General features: G+C 37.5%; 1 protein-coding gene across 1 annotated transcript; it reads left to right on the top strand.

The window, feature by feature from the left end:
- Positions 1-923: 923 nt before the first annotated feature.
- Positions 924-24,315, top strand: LOC140151241 (proteasome activator complex subunit 3-like). The gene is made up of 9 exons (XM_072173511.1): positions 924-1,068; positions 9,016-9,048; positions 16,420-16,482; positions 17,300-17,389; positions 18,100-18,163; positions 18,482-18,663; positions 21,269-21,391; positions 21,983-22,069; positions 22,790-24,315. The coding sequence occupies exons 1-9, from the start codon at positions 1,045-1,047 to the stop codon at positions 22,868-22,870; spliced, it is 747 nt and encodes a 248-aa protein (XP_072029612.1). The 5' UTR covers positions 924-1,044; the 3' UTR covers positions 22,871-24,315.

A 24,315-nucleotide genomic window follows, 5' to 3' on the forward strand; every position in this document is an offset into this window, starting at 1 on the left:
TTTAATCTTGTTTTCTTTAACGAAGTCCGGAAAGATATGCAATTAATCTGTAATAGGCCTACTTAAATCAATGCTACCTTTTCAAGTAAGTGTCCGAATAAGCATTACAAATCCCAAAAATTACCATTTTGCCATTTATAGCAATTTGTGGCAGGTTTTCACCCGATTTCCGGGTATCTTCAAGTTGACGTTACATCACTTTGCATTATCCGATTTCAATTCTGTTTTTTGTTTTTTGAAGCATTCATAACGATGATTCAATTAAAAGCGTCAAATAACATGTTTCTGCTGCGCTTATTTTTGGGGTGATATACCTATTTATAGCTTTGCATTCGGCCCAGGGGTGTGAGAGACCAGATATTTATCTGTTTTCAGATATTTTTTTTCAACTTCCAGATATTTTTCTACACTTGTTGTGTACAAAAGTATGTATGGTTTAAATAATTTCAGATATTTTAAGCAAAAAACAGATATTTTTTCAAAGACACACTCTCAGGCCTGATTCCATGTTTGTCTGGGCCTGATTCGGCCTAATGCCGATTTTTCGCGCAGCCCATGGCCCAGTCAATGCAGTTTTGCCGTTTCGCGCCGTACTGAATCATCATAGCGCAGCCCCGGTCAATTAGAGAATAAACGATAGGAATTTTTGTTTTTACTTTCCTCTAGGCCTATTGTCAAACTTTCTTACCTTTTTGTATTTTATTAAAAAAAATAAAATCTTGAGTAGATAGCGGAAAAAACAAACAAACAAAACACATCAAAAACAAACTTTCCTAACAGATGTTTTCTAAATTTGTGAAATATGTTCTGAAGTTTTATTAGGCCCGCAATGCTATCTTCAGAAGATAGCCGTTTGCGGGCCGCGTTCCGAGAAATTTTTTTAAATACTGCGCCCTCTTGTAAAAAATCCGGAAAGCCCGTTTCAAATGTCAAATCAGGTCAAAGGTTACTGCATGTGATAAAGCTGTTTGATCGTTCGAGATCAGAGAAAACGTGTTTATTTCATTGTGAAATCGTGGCCGTATTTGCCTATCAGTCAATCAAATGGGTGAAGAAGTAGTAGCACAGGTACGTTTAATTATTGGAAAGTTAATGAAATCAAATTTATAGGTAGGCATTTTCTTGCTGCTGACTTCAAGAAAACGTGTTGTGTAAAAATGCTGTTGTAAGCTTACCCATTGTTGAGTAAATACAGTCATGAATACGTTCAAATTTCAATGATTCATCATTTTTTGCATGCACTTTTCAATTACTCAATACAACACGAATACTGTACCATCCCAACTTGAATACTTGTTCAAAACAACTTCAAATATAATATTCTCAGTCATCCATTATAAATTTCCAGGTAGATCCGTAGCGTAGTCTGATAAACATTTAATAATTTTATGAAAAATGAATATTAAATCTGTTCATCCATTCTGGACTTCCTATTAGCGAGGACAACACTTTTTAGGTTTATTCTAGGAACATCTACAAATTTGGTATCACTGTAAAGAGCATTAAGAAACTTAGACAATGGTACCAAAAACAGCTCTATAGCTCAAAGTATGGGGAGTTATACCTATTTGAAGTTGTGAAGGGTAGTGGAATTTGTCTGTCATTTTTTGTTTAGGCACTTGAAACTTGATTCTGAGTTTAGCGTCGGCCGCCCGCGTTATGAATTTTGTGCCGCGTTTGAGATGTGAAATCTGAAAATAATTCATTATTGTGCAAATTACTACTAAACTAGAACGAAAATTTGTTGTGCAAAATTTTTAAACCCCTTCAAAAACTATAGAAAACCTTGACAACTAGTGGAAGAATTCATCTAAATATTTGAGCATTAAAAATATACAGATTTTTGACCCTTGCTCTGTCCAATTATTTCAATTATACCTTTGGGATATCAGGATAGACTAGCTAGAAGTGAACTTAACCATAGACCTAGCCAGACTATAGCCATGGACATTGTTTGTGTTAATAAAATTATAATTTAAGATAGGAGATACTAAAAAAGACCTATTTTTAACAAATTGGTGCCAATAATAATTATTTCAATGTTCTGCATGATTGTTATTTTTGTATGAATGACTCCCCATTTTCCCCTATCCTCAAATGTATACAGAGAGGTTAGTACAAATTGGAGTGAAGAAGACTGATATACTTCGGAATACATTGAGTTTGTTTAAAACTTTATTTAAACAAAAAGCAAGATAATTATACTTTTATAAACGTTTATGTGTATTCGTGACATTTGGGACCCAAATATTTTTAGAATGAACAAAAGTGCATAAGCATTGGTAAAAGGCCGCGTATAATGAAACCTTGAAAATAATGAATAATGAATAATGAAATAGTTGCCTCATTATGAGCTGAAAAAAAAGGGACGCTAAACTCGACATCAAGTTTCAAGTGCCTTATGGTACCCTGGATTTATTTGTCTAGCACTTGAATATTTTTACAAGTAACACTTACAATTCTGGTATCAATGTAAAGGGCATTAAAAAAGAAAGACAATGGTAAATAAACAAGTAAATTTAGGAATGAATGAATAAATAAAAGGCAAAATTGAATATGTAATCATAATCTAATATGACCCATGCAACACATGAACATGTTCTGCCAGTGCCATTAGTTACTTGTCAACCTCATCTGACACTGCACTACTCAACTTTAGTATTGAAAAAAAAATACAAAGGAAGTGAAAAAAATTGAAAAAAATTATACAAATTCTTAAAGTATCATAGAGTTGATTAAAAGTAGTAACAAAAATAATATCACTTGAATTAAGTGTGCATTTTGCATTTTACCACATACGACATGACCCGATATGCGCTACATCTCCCACCCCGGCGTCAGCCCGATCAGGAACAACACGTGCACCGCCACCTCACCACTTCTCCCCGTATTGTCGTATTTTCATGGCCAATTGCAAATATGGGTCATCACAGTAATTCCCGTTGCGCATCTATGCGCGGTGGATTTCTGCAGAAGAATGACCGCAAACATCTTCAAAATACTCTAAAATTTCATATTATATGGGTGTAATATAGGTGTAATGACCTCCTTCTGCTCCATTTCAACAACTTTTTACGCCAAAAACCATGAAAATCTTACCTAAAAAATAGACCTCAAAAAACTGAAAAATTAGGGGCTTTCCCCAAAACAAACCCCGTCGTGTTTGGTATGAGTGCAAAGGTCACAAAATTACCCACAAAATGATGACATCATCCAGGTAAGTCTCGTGGAGTCTCGTGGATAAATCCAAATCGAGATTTCGTGAATTTCAAGCAGGCGAAAAAATGGCGTCCCGTCGATCGAAGTCGCCATGGTGGTAACTCCTGAACTTCAACAAGTTCATGACATTAAAAACATGCTTATAATGTTCTTTTTTGTGGAAAACTTTACATAATCGGAAAATTTCATCTCTAACCCTAACACTGACCCATGCTTTTTGGTATCGGAAGTCAGAGAAGATCCGAATTTTTCAAGAAGTAGAAGAATTTTTGACTTGTCACCCCCGGGATTGGAACCTTTGACCCCTCGCATGCCAAGTTTAAGCGAACGCGGACCGGTAGCTGCTCGGGTTATTGCTGCCCGGCCAGCAATTCGGTGAGCATATCACACTTCGGGTGATTGCGTCATCGCAGACCCTGGGATGCATGCATGTTATGAATTTTTCATCGTGGTATTTTGTGGTTTTTACTGGTGTTAGGGTTAAAGGACACTCTAATCCGGAAAAATACATCTTTTCTAACCCTAACACTGACCCATGCTTTTTGGTATCGGAAGTCAGAGAAGATCCGAATTTTTCAAGAAGAAGAAGAATTTTTGACTTGGCACCCCCGGGATTCGAACCTTTGACCCCTCGCATGCCAAGCGAACGAACGCGGACCGGTAGCTGCTCGGATTATTGCTGCCCGGCCAGCAATTCGGTGAGCATATCACACTTCGGGTGATTGCGTCATCGCAGACCCTGGGATGCATGCATGTTATGAATTTTTCATCGTGGTATTTCATTTGTGGTTTTTACTGGTGTTAGGGTTAAACTCTGTAAAAATAATTTCCTATTGTATTTGGAGTTTTGAAAGGATGAGAAGACGAAAAAATGGCGTCCCGTCGATCGAGTCGCCATGGTGGTAACTCCTGAACTTCAACAAGTTCATGACATTAAAAAACATGCTTATAATGTTCTTTTTTTGTGGAAAACTTTACATAATCGGAAAATTTCATCTCTAACCCTAACACTGACCCATGCTTTTTGGTATCGGAAGTCAGAGAAGATCCGAATTTTTCAAGAAGAAGAAGAATTTTTGACTTGGCACCCCCGGGATTCGAACCTTTGACCCCTCGCATGCCAAGCGAACGAACGCGGACCGGTAGCTGCTCGGGTTATTGCTCCCGCCAGCAATTCGGTGAGCATATCACACTTCGGGTGATTGCGCCATCGCAGACCCTGGGATGCATGCATGTTATGAATTTTTCATCGTGGTATTTTGTGGTTTTACTGGTGTTAGGGTTAAAGGACACTCTAATCCGGAAAAATACATCTTTTCTAACCCTAACACTGACCCATGCTTTTTGGTATCGGAAGTCAGAGAAGATCCGAATTTTTCAAGAAGAAGAAGAATTTTGACTTGGCACCCCGGGATTGAACCTTTGACCCCTCGCATGCCAAGCGAACGAACGCGGACCGGTAGCTGCTCGGGTTATTGCTGCCCGGCCAGCAATTCGGTGAGCATATCACACTTCGGGTGATTGCGTCATCGCAGACCCTGGGATGCATGTTATGAATTTTTCATCGTGGTATTTTGTGGTTTTTACTGGTGTTAGGGTTAAACTCTGTAAAAATAATTTCCTATTGTATTTGGAGTTTTGAAAGGATGAGAAATGGTGAGTTGTTTTCACTAAGTTTCACACACAAACAGATACAAATGCGGAAATCATCGTATGCGCTGATCTCGCTATTCCTATTTTTGATAGCGACAGTATCGCGTCTCATCCAAGACGCATCATGATCATCAGGCTGACTGATTTAGGGGTTCATTCATATATTTTCATGACTAAACGGTTTATGCCCGAGGGGCCGCTATGCCCGAGGGCATAAACAACCGCTTAGTCAGGAAAATATATGAATGAACCCTGCTCATACATACAAGAACATTTTGTAATTCTTACTTCATCAAAATAATAACAAAAAATTACAAGTAACATTATTAAAAGTCATGATTTTCCTTCATTTTTCCTACCCGGCGATCGCACATCCGGGCATAGACGCTGTTTATGCCCGGCTGTCGACCAATCACGCGCGCCGTTACATAGCATGTATGTATGAACAGGTGGTGAACCATTGACCTGTGAGGCTGTGCCTGTGACACACTTGATGGTATGACGTCACAGGAGAGTCGCCGGGGTAGTTTCCTGATTGCTGCGTCGTAGGTCCTTGACAGGTTGACAGGTCCCCTCTGTTAAGCAAAGGTTCCTCCCGCCTGACATATATTGCCTCTCTAACTCCTCTTTCAAACCACTTATATGTTCTCTGTCGATGTAAAGCACTAGCATGTATCCTTAAATCCTCAAATGAATGGTTGGCAAATTTGAGGTGCGTGTATTAAACTGCAGAATCGTTCAAACCTGTAGGGTCTACGGTGCTGATACATGTGTTTGTGCAAGGGTCTCCCTATATGGCTCAAAATAAGCTAAGGTGTCATAAAAGTGTAACACACAATTATTTTTCCAGCTCTTTTCTTTTGGTCTCCAACCAGGTTTAAATTATAGTATGCACATATATCGCTCATAATACACTAAAAGAAAGATAAGTTATAGACCATTTACTTCACAAATTTAATTTTCTAGCCCTTTGCAAGACGTTATATTTGACAGACACAATTTTGATGATTTTCTGCAATCAAATAAAAATTTATAAAGTATTACATAAGGTATTTTGTGGTTATTTAGGTGTAGGACCTACAGCAACTGATTGTGGAAAAAATGTGTCCAAATATTACAATAAGGAGGATAAATTGTTATAAATAAAATATGTGTGTCTGTCAAGCCATAACATACGCAAGATGTCTGTCAAATGTAACATACAGAATAATAATTTGGCAAAAACAGTAGTTCAAGATGGGAAATTGAATAAAGATCACATGCAGTTTATAAATCACATGTTTTAAAACACTTTTATAAACTCTAAACTATCATCATAATGTGAACATCAAGTGATTTTTAATTTTTTTAAACGTATTGCGTATGTTACTTTTGACAGACACATACAAATCTTTGCGTATGTTACTTATGCATACAAATGTTTGACAGACAACACTTAACAATGGATTGTGTCATCAAAAAAGCTTCTCCTCACAAAGTGATGTGCCACAAAGCTAGGTGGAGCTAAATGCTATGTCATGTAGCATAATTAGCTGTATCACCCTAGTTTAGCAGGAATTACAGCACTGCGTCTTGCATATGTTACTATTTGACAGACATTTCAAGAAACATTTTAAAATTGTTATATGTTCAAAAAAGATGGCAGCCACTTACAAATTGATTATAATATGGAGAAATGAAGTTATTTACAATAGATTTACCCTTTAGTTTATGCTTCAAGTCTTTGTTTATAAAAAACTGAGGGACTTCAAAATCAATCAAAAGTTTGACAGACAATAGTAACATACGCAAGGCAAACTTTTAAATCCTTTTTTTGATCTGTTAACTTATAATTCATAATGCCTCTTTCTGTTTTTTTGATTGGTTTACTGCACCATTTTGGGAAACAGGTCACATGAATTTCTATAAGGATCCATAAAAAAAATAAAAAGCTGTTGAAAAAAGGCGTCTCTTGGCATGTTACAAATAAAAGTGTAAAAATAGGCATTTTTACAGCTATTTTTTTTTTTTTTTATTATTTAGAGTGAAAGGATTTTACTTAAATTGTGTATGCTATGTCTTTACTACCTAAACTTACCACTAAACTAGCAAATATTCCATTTCTATAATTATTATTTTTAAAAAAAGATGTCAAAATATATGGCTATAATATGACACCTTAGCATATTTTGAGCCACATATGAATCCTCACAGTCGGAGTCAGAACAGCGCTCCTTATTTGGAATTACGATCATTTCAAACAAAATGTCAAAAATAAATTACTACAAAGTCTACAAGAACTGTATCACATCAATCATATTGAAACAACATGCTATTGCTAGTAAAGGCTCTGCGAACGAAATAGTGCGGCAATCGACTTGAGAAACAATAACAAATCATGTCGGGTCATTGGGTCATCTCATCGTTCCGAAAATACAAGTGCGAAGTTTGTTTCTCCACTAGAATGATAGGTACTGCTCGGAGGCATGTGTCGGGGATCGCACATACGACCATTTTGTTTTTGATTTGCGTGCATGTTTTGAAGATCGGTTGATGTAATAATGACTGGGCAGATATGTCGCTGTGGAAATTCTGAATTGTACAGTGCAGTAAACATTGTTAAAACAAGTGAGATTTAAACTTAAAGGACAGATTGTTGCCCGTTTTGGTAATAATGTCTGAAAGAGAAATCGCAAGGCATTTAGGAATTTATGAATGAGCAATATTTTCAACTTGCAGATACTATGACTTTTAAAAACCACCGACATGACCAACACGGTATGTAACGTTTATCGTCTGTTGCATGGTTGGATTCCAAATTGAGCTGCTCAAAAATCACAGGAGAGTAATTTTGAGGAGCTCAAATCGAGCTCCTCAACAAAACCAGGAGTGTGATTGATGGAGCTCCACCAAATTTTTAATGTGAAGGCCTGCTAATGATGCATGTATCGGAACCGATCAAATGTCTGATCCGATAATTGATTCAGCCTTAGGCCCTTCGCACTTGAATATTAGTGTCCTGTTGAAGATTTTGAAAGAGGGACGAGGTGACTTTTAATTATTAATTATTAATTATCTTTTATTTTCTTTATTTAGTTTGAAATATTACAAGCAACTATTGACTCGTTTTGACTAGAGCGGGCATTTAATTAGTTCACAACAATATTTGATTTTATAAATAAGTGAAGGTGGAGTTGTACTCTTTGTTCATTCATCATTATTGTTGATATTATTAAAGTCAGAAAATGGCAAGTAGAAGTAGTTGAAAGTTATTTTAAAAATTAGAAATAAAAATAAAATACCGGTAATTAATTATTTTGAGATTTTCAATTTTGGACGCGGGCGGTAAACAGGAAACTAATAATCAAGTGCGAAGGGCCTTAATTGTTGATGACAACAGAACATGACTTTTGTTCATGGAAAAGGAATAGACCTTGAAGTCTGTAAATTGGTGCATCCAGGGATATTCCAGTTTGAAATCTATACACTCCCTATGGCAGACATGACTTAATCTCCCACACAGGGATGTAGATTTTAAATGGAGTTGCCCACCCATTTAAGGGGGTACTGCCCCTGCCCAATTTGGTGCCTATTTTTTGCATTTTCTCAAAAATTATAGCGCATTGGTGACAAGTAAGATATGTATATTATACTGGCAAGGACTACAACTACTGCACTGGAAATTTTATTTCAGCACATACAACAGTTGTGGAGTTACAGTCAAAAATGAGGGAAAACCAGTATTTGATCAATAAATCAATAACTACTTGCCTTGAGTTGCTGAATTTTCAGTGCAGTAGTTGTAGTCCTTGCCCCTATAATATACATATCTTACTTGTCACCAATGCACTGTAATTTTTGAGAAAAATGTAAAAATAGTCACAAAATTGGCCAGGGGTGTAGTAACCCCTTAAGGAATAGTCTGTAAATTGGTGCATCCAGGGATATTCCAGTTTGAAATCTATACACTCCCTATGGCACACATGACTTAATCTTCCACACAGGGATGTAGATTTTAAATGGAGTTGCTCATTCAGGTAACCCCATTTGAAATTTTAAGGTCATGTCTTCCACTGGTGTGTATGGATTTCAATGGGAATAGTCCATAGTTGTCATTAGCATTATTATACCAATCTTGTTTGTTTTAAATTTCTCTCTTTTCAGGTTGAGGCATTTAAGAAGACCCTTCTAGATGAGGTAAGGTGGCATTAATTTCATATGGGGGATTGCAAGACTGGGTCAGTGTTGTCATTAGAAAAAAGATGTTGTTGTTCTTAGTACTCTCTTTACATACGGTACTTACACGCATTCAGTAAACACCTTCATTTGGGTATAAAATAGTGTACAATTGCACAAAATGAATAAAATAATGATACCAATATTGGGTGCTGTAAATAGAAAAAATTGCAATCTACGAAAAAAGTCCTTGGAACGCTTGGTACACTCTGTTTCATATGATCATGGAAATGATGTATATTTTGCCTGGGAACAAGCATGACATCTACAACAATGATTTACCCTTCCCCTCTCCCCATCAATCAATGTTGGAACACATTGGGAAACCGCTGAAGACATTGGCATTTCTCAACATTGAACGGGGGAGAGGGGGTGAGAGTTTTCCGTTATTTACATGCAAGCGTTCCAAGACTTTTTTCGATGATTGTGGCCAAGTAACTGAAACATTGATCAAAAAGCACTCTCAAACTAGAAGTTTGTATGTCATTTTTGTCTCGCCTGAACTTTGTTCAGGATGGGACTTAGTAATCACTATTTCTGTCTGTCCGTGTGTGTGGATGGAGGGGTGTGTGTGGGGGTGTGTGGATGTATGTATGTATGTGTGTCCGTCCGGAGCTGTATCTGGGGAACCGTTCAGTTCAGTTCAGTTCAGTTCAGTTTTATTTCATCAAATTCCATCCATTCAATAATTACAATATAAAAAGCTTTTACAAACATCGTATAATATGGTGAAAATGATGAGGATGCCACTGAACGCAGAGCGTGTTGTTGTGGCACCCTTTACAAAGTTAGTATATTAAATAATTATGATAAACAAAATTTTAGAATAATAATAAATACAATAGCAAGACATATGCCTTGTGGGTTAGGTATATTAAACTTATTATCACAAGAGCTAAGCTTTCAATTATAAATCAATGAGTAATGATGGTGAAAATAACAACCAAACCTACACAGTAGGTGTAAAGGGGTTGTAAAATCCCAATATAATACTAGTGGCAAATGGTGGTCATAGACCACAAACCTAGCTGGGGCATGTTGGTGTTTTGGAGGTATCTGACCCCTGCAAAATGTTCCAAAAATGTTCCCCTGGTCATGAGGTTTGTTGTCACCGAGTTTGAGTCCCATACTCCTTACAGATGCCTAGAAAATTAAATTACTAAGATTTGACCCAGATAACCTTTGACCTGACCCCTGCACAGCGCTCCAAAGTGTTCCCCTGGTCAGTAAGTTTGTTGTCACAGAGTTTGAACCATACCCCTTACAGATGTACAGAAAATGCATTTCGAAGATTTGACCTCTGCATGACCTTTGACCTGACCCCTGCAAACTGTTCGCCTGTTCATGAGATTTGTTGTCACTGAGTTTGAGCCCCATACCCCTTACAGATGTCCAGAAAATGAAATTATAAGATTTGACCCCAGATAACCTTTGACCTAACGCCAGCAAAAAGTTCCCCTCGTCATTAAGTTTGTTGTCAGTGAGTTTGAACCCTGCACCTTACAGATGTCCGAAAATGCATTTCTAAAATTTGACCTCTGCATGACCTTTGACCTGACTGCAAAATGTTCCATTGGTCATGATATTTGTTGTCACTGAGTTGGAGCCCCATACCCCTTACAAATGTCCAGATAATACAATTGTAACATTTTACCCCCTTAATGACCTTTGACCCCAATTTTGAGTGTAAGGTATGGGCGCTGGGGAAAGCCGATGCACATGTGTAAGTGACGTCATTGTGCTATGTAATATGTGGCAGAAGAAGCATTTTGAAGATATTTGGTTATATACCGAAAATGCCCCTTTAATGACCTTTGATCCCAATTCTGTTTGCACCATATGGGCACTGGATATAGGCGATACATATGTGCAAGTTACGTAATTGTAGGGTGTAACATGTAGGAGGAGAAGCATTTTGAAGTTTGTTGCCAGAAGAAGAAGAAGAAGAAGAAAGAAAGAAGAATCGGATAGCAATACAGTACCTAGCTCGGGGGGTTGAAAACCCCCCAGCTAGGTAATAAAACAGTTCAGGCATGGCATAAGTATTACGGTACAATAATAACAAAAGTGTATTTAGCCCGGGTGAAAGCATAAGCACATGATTGCACGTGCACTTGCAACGAGTCTAAATAATAAGCTAAGTTATAACTTACATAGCAGGTAACTATTTAATGTAATATTTTGTGAATTAAATCTACACCAAGATATTTAATGCAATGATAAATTAACATGGTAAATGGTGTATAGTTCTGCAGAGCAAAAAACAATTAAATGCAAAAGTGATAGTCTGCATACAAGGCCAAGCGAGCTGACAAAATTTATCAAATAGCATAATTTTAATATAACAAAATAACAATAATAATAATAACTAAAGACTGGAACAATACAAACAGACAGACAAACGGGTCCGATTTGATGTGAAAAATATATACTGAATTAATTTTATAAAAATTGATCCTGACAAATGAGAAGAGGAAAAACCCCAAAAAACAACAACTGCAGGTGTAGGCTAATCAGTGTTGTACATATGTGCTGATGAGGATTTTTTAGAGTTGGATTTGAAAGATGGTACTGAACTACAAGATTTGATAGACTGGGGAAGTGAGTTCCAATAAAGGGCTCCTTGAATACTAATTATATTATCAGCCAATTTGGTGTTGGACATTTTAACGTGGAAATCATTGGCTTGTCTAGTATGGTGATGGTGAATGCTTTTGTTAGTTCTAAAATCTCATTAATGGACAAATCTTTTGGGAGGAGATTGTGGTGGTATTGGAACATAAATGTTCCGAGTTGATGGAAATAAATATCTTGCACCTTGAGAGTATTGAGTTGTTTAAAAGCGGGTCTGTATGGGCAAGCCAAAGAGAGTTGGTGCATGTCCGAATAATTCTTTTTTGTATAAGGAATAATGAATTTATATGGGAATTATTTTTGTCAGCCCAGATAATGTTGCAGTAGGATAAGTAGGGTAGAGCAAAGGTGTTATAAAGTGTATGTAATGATTCCTGAGGTAGATAAGACTTACGGCGACGCTACTTGGTGGGAGGAAGGGTATCCAAGTTTGCTCGAATCGATGTTTTCGGTGAAAAATATGCAAATTAACATAGCTAATTTGCATAATTTATAAATCAGCGCAAATTGATAGCGGAGTTTGTGGACAGACTATCTCAAGATCCGTCGGGCGATGGTAACGAAACCTGGTTTCAGCTATGATACACATCTGCTGATCACCTGATTAGTTTTTCGCTGAAAAGTATGCGATTTAGTTGTTAATTTGCATAATTTATGCGGAACGATTCTACAAATATGGTTGGAAATCTGAAGAAATCCGCCTTGTGGAGCTGTATCTGGGGATTCGTAAGATCCTAAGCCCTATGATGATGAAACGTGGTAGGGGGTAGTATGGCCAGAGGATCTCAATCCGATTCGATTTTCAGCGCAAAATATGGTAATTAAGTACCTAATTTGCATAATTTATGCATAAAATGCAAAAACCTATTTTCTCGGAGACTAGGGGTCGCACGTTCTTCAAACTTGGTGGGTGGGTGCATCTTCACCCCAGACAGAACAAGTTTGTATTGGTTAGTGCGTCAAGGTCACCCAAGGTCATCCAGGGGTCATCTGAGGTCAAATGACTAAAACTGTCGTATGGGCACGATACTTGGTGGGTACGGTCAACATAATGGGGTGGGGGTAGTATGACCAGAGGATGCACACTAGTACCCCCCCCATGTGGCCCCTCCCACACACTCAAAGTTGGGGGGGGTCAAAATTTAATGAAATATTGTTTTTATATTGCATTACATATATCAATTTCGGTCATGTAGGCCAAGTCATTAGGCCAAAAAAGACTTTTAAGAATGTCTCTCATGTACAAAAGTATAGGAAACTGTACATTTAAAACAACCTTTTTAGGGTGAAGGAAGCATTTTTTCATAATATTGTCTAAAACGGGAGTTTTTGTCAAAAATGTCTCAGTTGGGGTGCTACATCGAGTCAAATATTCACTAGCACCCCCCCCCCCCCCATGTGGCCCCCTCCCACACACTCGAAGTTTGGGGGGTCAAAAATTTAATTAAATAATGTTTTTATATTGCGCATTATATATATCAATTTCGGTCATGTAGGCCAAGTTATTAGGCCAAAAAAAGACTTAAGAATGTCTCTCATGTACAAAAGTATAGGAAACTGTACATTTAAAACAACCTTTTTAGGGTGAAGGAAGCATTTTTACAAAAAAATGTCTAAAACGGGTTTTTATGTCCAAAATGTCTCTGTTGGGGTGCTACATCGAGTCAAATGTTCGGAAGATTATTTCGGGGTCATCTGAGGTCACCCAGGGGTCATCTGAGGTCAAATTACTAAAAACTGTCATATGGGCATGAAACTTGGTGGGTACAATCAACATTTAGAGTAAAATGTTCGGAAGATTCTTTTGGGGTCATCCGAGGTCACCCAGGGGTCATCTAAGGTCAAATTACTAAAACTGTCGTATGGGCATGAAACTTGGTGGGTACAATCAACATTTAGAGTCAAATGTTCGGAAGGTCATTTCGGGGTCATCCAAGGTCACCCAGGGGTCATCTAAGGTCAAACTACTAAAACTGTCGTATGGGCATGAAACTTGGTGGGTACAGTCAACATTTAGAGTCAAATGTTCAGAAGATTATTTCGGGTCATCCGAGGTCACCCAGGGGTCATCTGAGGTCAAATTACTGTCATATGGGCAAAACTTGGTGGGTACAGTCATGGGCATGAAACTTGGTGGGTACAGTCAACATTTAGAGTAAAATGTTTGGAAGATTATTTCGGGTCATCCGAGGTCACCCAGGGGTCATCTGAGGTCAAATTACTAAAACTGTCATATGGGCATGAAACTTGGTGGGTAGGCCTACAGTCAACATTTATAGTAAAATTTTCGGAAGGTTATTTCGGGTTCATCCGAGGTCACCTAAGGGTCATCTGAGGTCAAATTACTAAAAACTGTCATATGGGCATGAAACTTGGCAGGCCTCGAAATAAGGCGGGCCCTCGGGCCCTCGGCCCCCGAAAATCAGTGAGGGCCCGCAAAAGATACATCCGGCGGGCCCAAATGGCCCGCAAAATGTGTGGCAATTTTTATCACTTACGGACTTGAGCTTACTGCAGAATTCCACAGTCATGCAACACCAACAAATCGCCCGACTATATTGCATTCTAAAATCACATTTCGGGAGAATTGAAGTAAATTCAAGGCCAAAAACATTGTTATTTACTTAGATCTTTAATAATATTAGATAGTTATGATGTTAAAGTAGGTGTAATAACTCTGTTTTTTCACATAAAATCGGCCGATATTGTGTTTTTTGGTACTTCCGGGATAGCACAATACACCACTATAATACAGCAGGTCATGAATATTAATGAGGTTCTGTCACTGTGGCGGGTTTATAATAGCACTGCATGACTTTTGCATATTAAATCACTTTTGATTTTGATAAAATTGGAGATATAAAGGAAATGAAAAAAGACTGATTAACCGGGACTGATACTAATGACAATGTTTAAAAACAAATCAATTCAAAATAAAATAAAAACTTTTTTTGAAAAAAAAAAAAAACCAGCATCATCTAAAAGGTTGCTTGCCCTATTTCTTTTTTCTTTGGGCTTCTCTCTTTCTATTCTTTCTAGTACTTCTTTATGTATATTAATTAATTACCTAATTACTTAATTACTCCTATTTATTAAATAATCTATTCATTTGAATGTTAACATATGGGTTATTTGTTTCTTTATTTTCCTTAGTTAGGCTCCTACAGTTACTCACTTTTTTGTGGGGTCACATAGGTTAAAATCAATGGCCCAAATTTGGGCCCCCAAAAATTTGTGAGGGCCCTCAAACATTTAAGATCAAGGGCCCAAATGGCCCTCAGAAATTCTGGCTTATTTCGAGGCCTGAAACTTGGTGAGTACAGTCAACATTTAGAGTCAAAGTTTCGGAAGGTAATTTCGGGGCCATCCAAGGTCACACAGGGGTCATCTGAGGTCACATTACTAAAAACTGCCATATGGGCATGAAACTTGGTGGGTACAGTCAACATTTAGAGTCAAAGTTTCAGAAGGTAATTTAGGGTCATCCAAGGTCACCCAGGGGTCATCTGAGGTCAAATTACTAAAACTGTCGTACAGGCATGACACTTAGTGGTTACAGTCAACAATAAGAGTCAAATTTTTGGAAGGGCATTTCGGGGTCACCCAGGGGTCATCTGAGGTCAAATTACTAAAAACTGTCGTATGGGCATAAAACTTGGTGGGTACAGTCAACATTTAGAGCCAAATTTTTGGAAGGTCATTTTTGGGTCATCCAAGGTCACCCAGGGGTCATCTGAGGTCAAATTACTTGAAACTGTTATATGGGCATGAAACTTGGTGGGTACAGTCAACATTTAGAGTCATGTTTTTGGAAAGTCATTTGGGGTCATCCAAGGTCACTCAGGGGTCATCTGAGGTCACATTACTAAAAACTGTTGTATGGGCATGACACTAAGTGGTCACTGTCAACATTAAGAGTCAAATTTTTGGAAGGGCATTTCGGGGTCACCCAGGGGTCATCTGAGGTCAAATTACTAAAAACTGTTCTATGGGCATGAAACTTGGTGGGTACAGTCAACATTTAGAGCCAATTTTTTGGAAGGTCATTTTGGGATCATCAAAGGTCATCCATGGGCATGACACTTGGTGGTTACAGTCAACATTTAAAGTCCAATTTTTGGAAGGTCATTTCAGGGACATCTGAGGTCACCCATGGGTCATCTGTGGTCAAATTTCTAAAAACTGTCACAGGGGCATGAAACTTGGTGGGTACAGTCATCATTTAGAGCCAAATTTTTGGACAGTCATTGCAAGGTCATCTGAGGTCACTCAGAGGTCATCTGAAGTCAAATGACTAAAAACTGTTGTATGGGCATGACATGTACAGTCAACATTTAGAGCCCAATTTTGGAAGGTCATTTTGGGGTCAGTAGGGGTCATCTGAGGTCAAATTAGTTAAAATTGTCGGATGGGCATGAGACTTGGTGGGTAGGCCTACAGTCACCATCAGCAAGGTAATTGTGCCCAGCCGAGACCCACCAAAATTTAGGGATCAAAGGTCAAATTCCAATATTGGTCCAATCAAGCTCAAATTGAACAGGCAAATCGCCATGGGTTGTTGCAGGTTCATTTACTTCTACCAAAAGTAATCGTAAAAGCAGGCGATCGCGAAAGCAGGCGAGACTCGTGGTTCGAGAACCGCCTTGTTATTATAGTAATCAATAAGTTGTTTTTGTGTGTGTTTCTCTCTATTCACAGGCAGATAATATCATAAACAACATTTTTCCTAAGAAGGTCATTGAACTTGAGAAGATTCACAAGGTAAGTGTTCCCATAATGCAGTGTACAGTGCATCTAATTATGGCTGGTGTTCTCCAGAGGATCACTTGAGCACTTCCCATATAATACAGTGCACAATGCAACCAATTATGGCTGGTGTTCCCCATAGGATCACTTAAGCACTTCCCATAATGCAGTGTACAATGTATGGTGCAAGCAATTATGGCTTGTGTTCCTCAGGGGATGATCCACGTCCCATAATGCAGTGCATGCTGCAACCAATTATGGCTGGTGTTTCCCAAAGGAGCATCTTAGGGATGAAATCGAAACTCGACCGGCGGTTCCGTCCGGTTCTGTCCCATTGCCATTGTTTAGAACAATAGCAACTGGACTGAGCCGCCGGTCAACCGCCGGTCGAGTTTTGATTTCATCCCTTACAACATTTGAGGTGGCTACCTAGGCTACTTGATGGGTATTGGGAAGTGTGTAAATCATCCTGTAGTGTTCCTTGAACTATTATATTCACCCGTTTCAATATTCCATGCAAATTTTTTTTTGGGGGGGGGAGCTTTGGGGCACCAGTTTTCACTTTTTCAAACCATCGGAAAAAAATTGGGTCAACCGTTTAAGGGCGGCAAAATTGCACTTTTTCTCCAGCCCGGGTATGAGCAGCCACGGAACACGACTGTATTTAATTTCCACAGCCCCCTGTTCCAAAAATGCGCCTACGCCACCAGATACTTTTAAAGATGTAAATTAAACCTTTGTGTTTTATAATATTGAAACTTTGTGTTAATTGTTTACTCCAGATTGAAGTGTTGACTTTTTCTACATTTACATGTTAATTTGTCTCTTTCAGTCTGAGTTATTCAACAGAGGTCGCATGCCCACAGTGAGCTGCAAATTGAACATACCAGTACCAGAAGCCATCACTATCAACAGTTTCCAGGTAAGTTCGCCATGTATACGTATGTATTTTTTATCATGAGTTTGAATTGGTTGTTGTCTCAAACTTGCACAAGGCATAACTGTATAAATTTACTCTATTAAAAGCCCCAATAAATGCCCTTCCCCCTTAATAAACACCCCATAATTTTTTCAATGAAAAAGTCACCAAAAAGCATCAATTTCCATGCCATATCATTGCCAAATTAAAGTTTAATTTTGATCTAGGAACAATTTTTGCATGCAAATGTACTCACCAATGCAATGTCGGAGTGATAATGTTTCATATCCTACTGATAAAATCACCGCAAGCAATCGGCCGATTTTCAAAATGGCGGGCCTGGAAGTTATGTTTATATTTTGCCTGTCAGTGTTAAGCTTGCATCATAATTTTTCTTCAAAAATACAACTCTCCTGGGGCGTTTAATTGAGTAAATATGGTAGTTTGAACACATAATGTTCCAAAATATTATTTCAACCACTTTGGAGACTTGGAAACGTACAAAATCAGTACAAATGATTGGCTGATTTTCAAAATGGCGGGCCTGGAAATTACGTTTATATTTTGTCCGTCAGTGTTAAGCTTGCATCATAATTTTTTCTTCAAAAATGCAACTCTCCTGGGGCTACTCCCTGGATAAGAGGAACATCTTTTCAAAGGGGTGTCAAATACCAGTTTTATATTGTATCTTTTGTTCCATTTGTGTGTTGCAGCCTGAGAGGAAGAAGAGGAAAGAAGAACATCTTCAAGATGGCATGGATTTGGATGGAATTGATGGTATGTATGTAAATCCTTATTAAAATACATTGGCGTAGCCAGGGGGAATTACATGGTAGTGGGTTTCTGATTGGCTAATTCAATCATCTGACAATCATAACAACAGACCAGTAATCTGATTGGCCGATTACGCGTCAAAACAAGCAATCGGTGCAGAGTAACGCCCGATGAATGTTGCTCATTAACAGGGCTTACACTTCAATCAGAGCATGAGAGTGTTGTACTTGTCTGGAAGCTAGTGCAATAATTTACTTCTCCATAATCACCCCTCCTTTTACTCCACACCACTGACTACTGTATTTGAATCAATGTTTTCAGGTTCAAAGGTGATGTTATTACCAGAAGGTCAAGTCCCTTGTAACGCTCATCTCTTAGAGTTAGTGAACGTCATCAAGCCAGCTATCTGTGAGTTGGTAGAGCATTGTAACACACTCAAGATGTGGATACAGCTATTAATTCCTAAGATTGAGGATGGCAACAACTTTGGGGTATCGATACAGGTAAGCTTGAATCCCACTGTAAAGCTCATGGTCGTATGTCATGAACTGGGTACGCTAAAATGGGGGATTCATTACAATTCAACTTTTTTTTCAAGTTTCATTCTAGTTTATTCTTAAAGTACTTGACTATGTTCAAAGTATTTGGTATCAATTTTTTCCTAGAAGTCTGCTCTAAAAAATAAAACCATTTGCATCCCATTTGGACAAGTATTGTGTGAGTTATAGTAAAAAATCTTCAATTAGGTAACGGGGGATTAGGCGGATGGGGATTCCATAGACAATACACACAAACGGGGCTAAAATGAGTCACCTATGAATTTACACAAGTAGAGAAGTGAAACACCTGTGGGGCTCTGATTTCACATGTACTTCACTGAATGATAGATCAAACTTGTGATGCAAACATAATGTGCATTAATGCAATTAATTAATTAGTTAATTAGATGTTAATTAAATACAAAATTTGACTACTTTTTGGTAATGTCCGGCCATTCTGCGCTCGCACATATCCCACAAAACAAGGTAGAAGCTTGGATTAACTTGATTTTAATTTAAAAGGAATTTCATAAATATCTCCTTTTAAATTACAATTTGGTATTTCAAATATATAAGGTAAAGAATTAAGCATTTATTATCAAATTTAATGACCAGTAGAAGTTGTTTGTCACCTGAGATCAAATCTGCTGCATTTGAGCGACAAGTGCAGGGAATTGAGAATGTGAAATCAAACAGGAAAGGGTATATACAAACAAGCTAAGCATGATTCAAATGTGGTTATTCCAACAGGTTGTGTTCTTTATGTTGGAATAGATATGATACATGAAAACAATAAATTTGTGCTTCGGGTTCAAGACCATGAAGAAATTATGTGCTTAATATCCGCCTAATTATACATATGTATACCATATTTAAAGTCACCCTGTATAGTATTATATTGCATGGAGATGGCAAATAATACATGTATAACAGTGTACAAAGGGCCATTTAATTACATAGAAGAAAATGAAGTTTGTATATTCCATAAAACACTTATTACATTAAACCTGTTTGATTTTAATGAATTTCGTATGGTACTAATGAGTCAAACATACACAGATCACCCTGTATAATATGTTGATCACCCTGTATACTTAATATCTGTGGGCAGAAACCCATGAACTATGTATTTCTCTTTCTAATTTACATTTTCAGTAAAGAAATATAAGACTGCTACTGGAATAAAGAAGTAAATCTTCAAAATAATTTTTTTGCATCAAAAAATATAGGCGAATTTGACCACCCTGTATGTTCAATACAGAACACCACCAGTCGCCCCCTTAATTATTTCTTTGTGGGCCATTATCATATCTTTCAAAATCCACATCTGTTTTGACTTGCACATTTTGGGAGAAAAAGATGACCCAGGTATATCAAAATTACAAAATATGTATTTTTTTTATGTTACACCCTATAGGAATTTTACCCACCCTGAATATTAGATCTCTTTTTGCCATATCTAATATCCTTGTAGTATAAGCTTTCCAAAAATGTATACTTGTATACACTTTAAATGTAAGGAATAAAAGTTATGCTTACTTCAGTACATATTGGTGATGTTTATTCATTTTTCAGTGTGTAATATTTTTTGTACCCAGTTCATGACATACGACCTCATCTCTTGTATTACAACTCTATGATTCATTTATCATTATTTACCCTTTATCACGCTTAGGCAAGAAAAAATATTTGCTAAGATTTTTTCAGATTTTCAAGCTTTCTGTAACTTTTTAGGATCATTTAGCCTCTTCCAAGGAAAAAAACCTTGGCAAGTCCATCAGTCCGGAGAACATGATGGAGTTTTTTGTTTGTCGCCTAAAGGTACATTGAAAGGGTGCCCTTAAACAGATGCAGGTTAGAAAAATTCACAGGGGATGCTAATGAGAGGAGAGGTGCTAATTCAGTTTCTAATACTGGTTTCATACTTTCCTGCCACTCTGATGATGATTTTGCTTCACTGCGCATTCAAACCAGAAATGCTAGCTGTGACCAGCATTGACCATGGTGACCAGCGGCAAACCGATAAATCTCTCACTCCAAGGCTTTGCCCAAAGTGGCAAATTAAAGTCAACTCGGGAGCCGTGTAGCTCTGACGTATGAGAACTGGGTACGATTTTTGGCCAATGAGCTCAGAGCGGCAACATTTGCTTTCAGAGTCATGGCGCTGCAGCTGAGCAGTGTGCCACTTGGTGACTGCCGCTTGCAGAAAAATGCAAGCGGTGTGATGAAGTATGAAACCAGCATTAATTACAGTACTCTTTTATAATAACACTGAATAGCAGTTTAATTTCAACATTACATGAAGTCAATGTTTGCAAAAGTCTTCAGGTGTATAGTCCATTTGACTTCTTCTACAAAGTAACATCATTACTTTGTTGCATCACGCGTGTACAGATGTACCGACTTCAGTTGTGTGTGTAAACATGCCAGTTCTTTGAGTAAACATGCACAATTTAATACTACGCACAGTCGCACACTGGAGCAGGCACTGATGTCACTGTCTGGACTAGGAAGCCAAATGGACTACATTCATAATTTCCATTTTGTCTTCTATTTTTGTCATGTATAGGAAGATACGTTAGCAGAACTGAGGCAGGTGGAGAGTGAGGTGGCCTCATACCTGGATGGTATCTCACGCTATTTCATCACCAGAGCCACACTTGTTACAAAAGTGGCCAAATATCCCCATGTGGTATGTATTATAGTGTCAGTTAGGGAACAAACAAAAAGATCAATGAAGTCCTATTAATGTAACTAGTTTTGTTTCATAGTTAAACCGCAAGTGGGTCCAAAAAATATTAAATTGTTTTCAAGTGCATAGGAGAAACGTAGTCAACATTTTTAACCTTCAACTTATCAAAATATCAATCATTTTTTTAAATCTTACTAACTGTGCCACAATTAAATTTAGCACCCTTACATATTTGATTTTCCTTAAATATTAGTTTCTTGTTTTGCATTGTCCGACTATGTTTTTACCATATAATTTACTAGTGAATTAGTGCCACCTAGTAAATGTCATAATTTGCACAGCATGCGGTCAGGTATTGACACATTCTCTACAGCTTTAATTTTTAGTTAGAAAGCTTCATCCAAAGAATCGTCGCTGGCCAGTTGTGGCTTTTTTAAAGAGAATTTAGAATCGCACCAAGTGGAAATGCATACTAGTAGAATTTAATCATGTAAATCCTTGAAAGTGGTTGTTAATTAAAAGTGAATTAAAAATTGCCAAAATAAATGCAGTTTGGGCATAAATGTTATGATATGTTTGATTTGTTTTTAGGAGGACTACAGGAGAAGCATCAAAGAGATAGATGAGAAGGAATTCTTACAGCTGAGGTTGACATCAGCAGAGCTCAGAAATACTTACGTAAGTCACCCTTAAGTAAAATCAATTTTTATTACTTCCATGGTCTGTGCTGTGCGCCGAGCGTACACGAGTGTAAACACAGAAGTGATAAACAATCAACCAGATTGGATGTTCAACGGTTTTGACAACAAGACGGTTGACCCAGTGGTTATCGGCGCGTAGAAGGGGAGGAGATCTCACCACTTCTATGCGATCGCGAATCACCAGCGCATACCTGGACCACGGAAGTAATAAAATATTTACTGTAATACAAGGATAATGTCACCAGCAGTGTTTACAAGCCATTATGTCATGATTTTGGTCCAGTGAAAATTAGATTTGGTATACAAGAATGTGCAATTCTGTATTCCAATTTGTCAGTTTGAGGAATTTTTGAGCCACATTTGGGGCAAATGCTTCATTTGGTGCACCCAATTTCCAGAGAGTAAATACTGTTCAATAGCTGCCAATCAACCCTTGTGACTTGACAATAGGCATTTATGAACATTTTGATATTAGCCATTATTTTGCATTTGAAATGATTTGAACTGACCCAGTGTATAAATTTTAGGATGCTCTATATTGAAATTACACCAACATTTGCTCAAATTCAGAATACATTTTAGGAATATGATTTACTAAAGATTTTAGGCTCCTTCCCTTCTGCCTGTAAAAAAAAGTTTTGAAATAACTTCTGCTGTTTCCTAATTTAATTGTCTTTTGTGTATATTTATTCACCAGATGTCATTGTATGATCTCATCAAAAAGAACCAAGAGAAGATCAAGAAACCCAGGAATAGTAACACGGATGCCATGTACTAAGTCTAGACCAACGCAAACCAAGAATATGTGCTTTTCACTTCCCTCTGGCAGTGACATGCACACAATACACAAAAGTCTGAATAGCAGTTCATGCTGTGGACATTCGATATTGAACAATTCTGTGCACACACATTTATTTTGCTGTCTTTGTACGTGCTCGTTAATATAACATGCCTTAAAATGTGTCCATTCATGATTTTTGAGGTGCTATGCTACCTTTAGTTTTCATTCAGATTTAGGCCACAAAACAGTCACGATCATAGTCATGTCAGACTTGACAATTTGGTGTTGACTACAAAAAGCTGACATGATGCAACTATTTTATCTAGCCTGCTGATTAATCATTGGTGTATGGATATCATGGAGTGAATACAATGTAGATATAGCCTATGGGAGATAAATAATTACTCAGTAATAAGTGACTTTGGCCATTAAGAATTTGTGTCATTTTTGGTTTTTGTTTGTTTTTTGTATACTTCAACTAAGCATAAATAGTGTAGTGCTAAACTCACATGATCTAATAGTTGACTGCAGCATTGCCAGTTGTGGCAAAATATCGATGGCATACTCTTACTGTCAGTGAAAAGATGTTGAATTTAAACATTGCTGCCTGAGGAAAGCAAACACAAGAAACAAGCAAGTGTTCTTCCTGCTTGTAGGGTTTTCTGTTGGATCCAGATTTGACTCTACTGATATTCAGGAGAGTTTTTAGAATGCCTGTCAGAATATGATTCCAAATTGTACTTCAAAGAGCTATGAATTGCTCCCTTGAGGATTTCAAGATGAGCTTAAATAGGCCACCACACTTGTCCAGTTCCCACTTACGACCTGTTGTTTTGATGACAGACAGATCAGAATTCACATGGATATATTTCAACATTGAGTAATTTGCTAAGGAACTTGAACCAAAAGGGGGATGGCCTCTTTATAAAAGAGCTTGATATAACTCCCCGGGAGCTGTGATGTTATTTAAAAGTCTGGACCAATTTGAACAGTATAGGAACCAAGTGCATGCATTTGGTAATATTTTGTCGAGATTCCATTAAGTTTCTTGTGCATGATCCATTTTTGTGTCACTGATTACGATGTTTTAAGCTTAGTAGTAATTTTATAACCATGGAAATACTGTAAAAGCAGACATTTTCACTCGGACTTTATTGATAACATCAACGGTTTCAAACATTTTAACTTTGCCTGTTATTATTTCCCCTTTCCTTTTGTTGAATTGTGAAATTTTAATTTAGGCTAGCATGAAAATTTGTGGATACTAAATGTGAAAAAATGTCTACCTTTACAATGCATGACAATTTTACAGAAATATGTTTTAAGAATATAAAGCGGCCCTTAGATGGTAAAACAATCTTGAAAATTGATGTTTCAAGATTAAGAGGTTTAAAGTTTGAGCACTTGACAATACTTCATGTTTTCTGTTTATAAACAACTAA

The sequence above is a fragment of the Amphiura filiformis genome, chromosome 4 (assembly GCF_039555335.1).
Source record: "Amphiura filiformis chromosome 4, Afil_fr2py, whole genome shotgun sequence".
NCBI classification, from domain to species: domain Eukaryota; kingdom Metazoa; phylum Echinodermata; class Ophiuroidea; order Amphilepidida; family Amphiuridae; genus Amphiura; species Amphiura filiformis.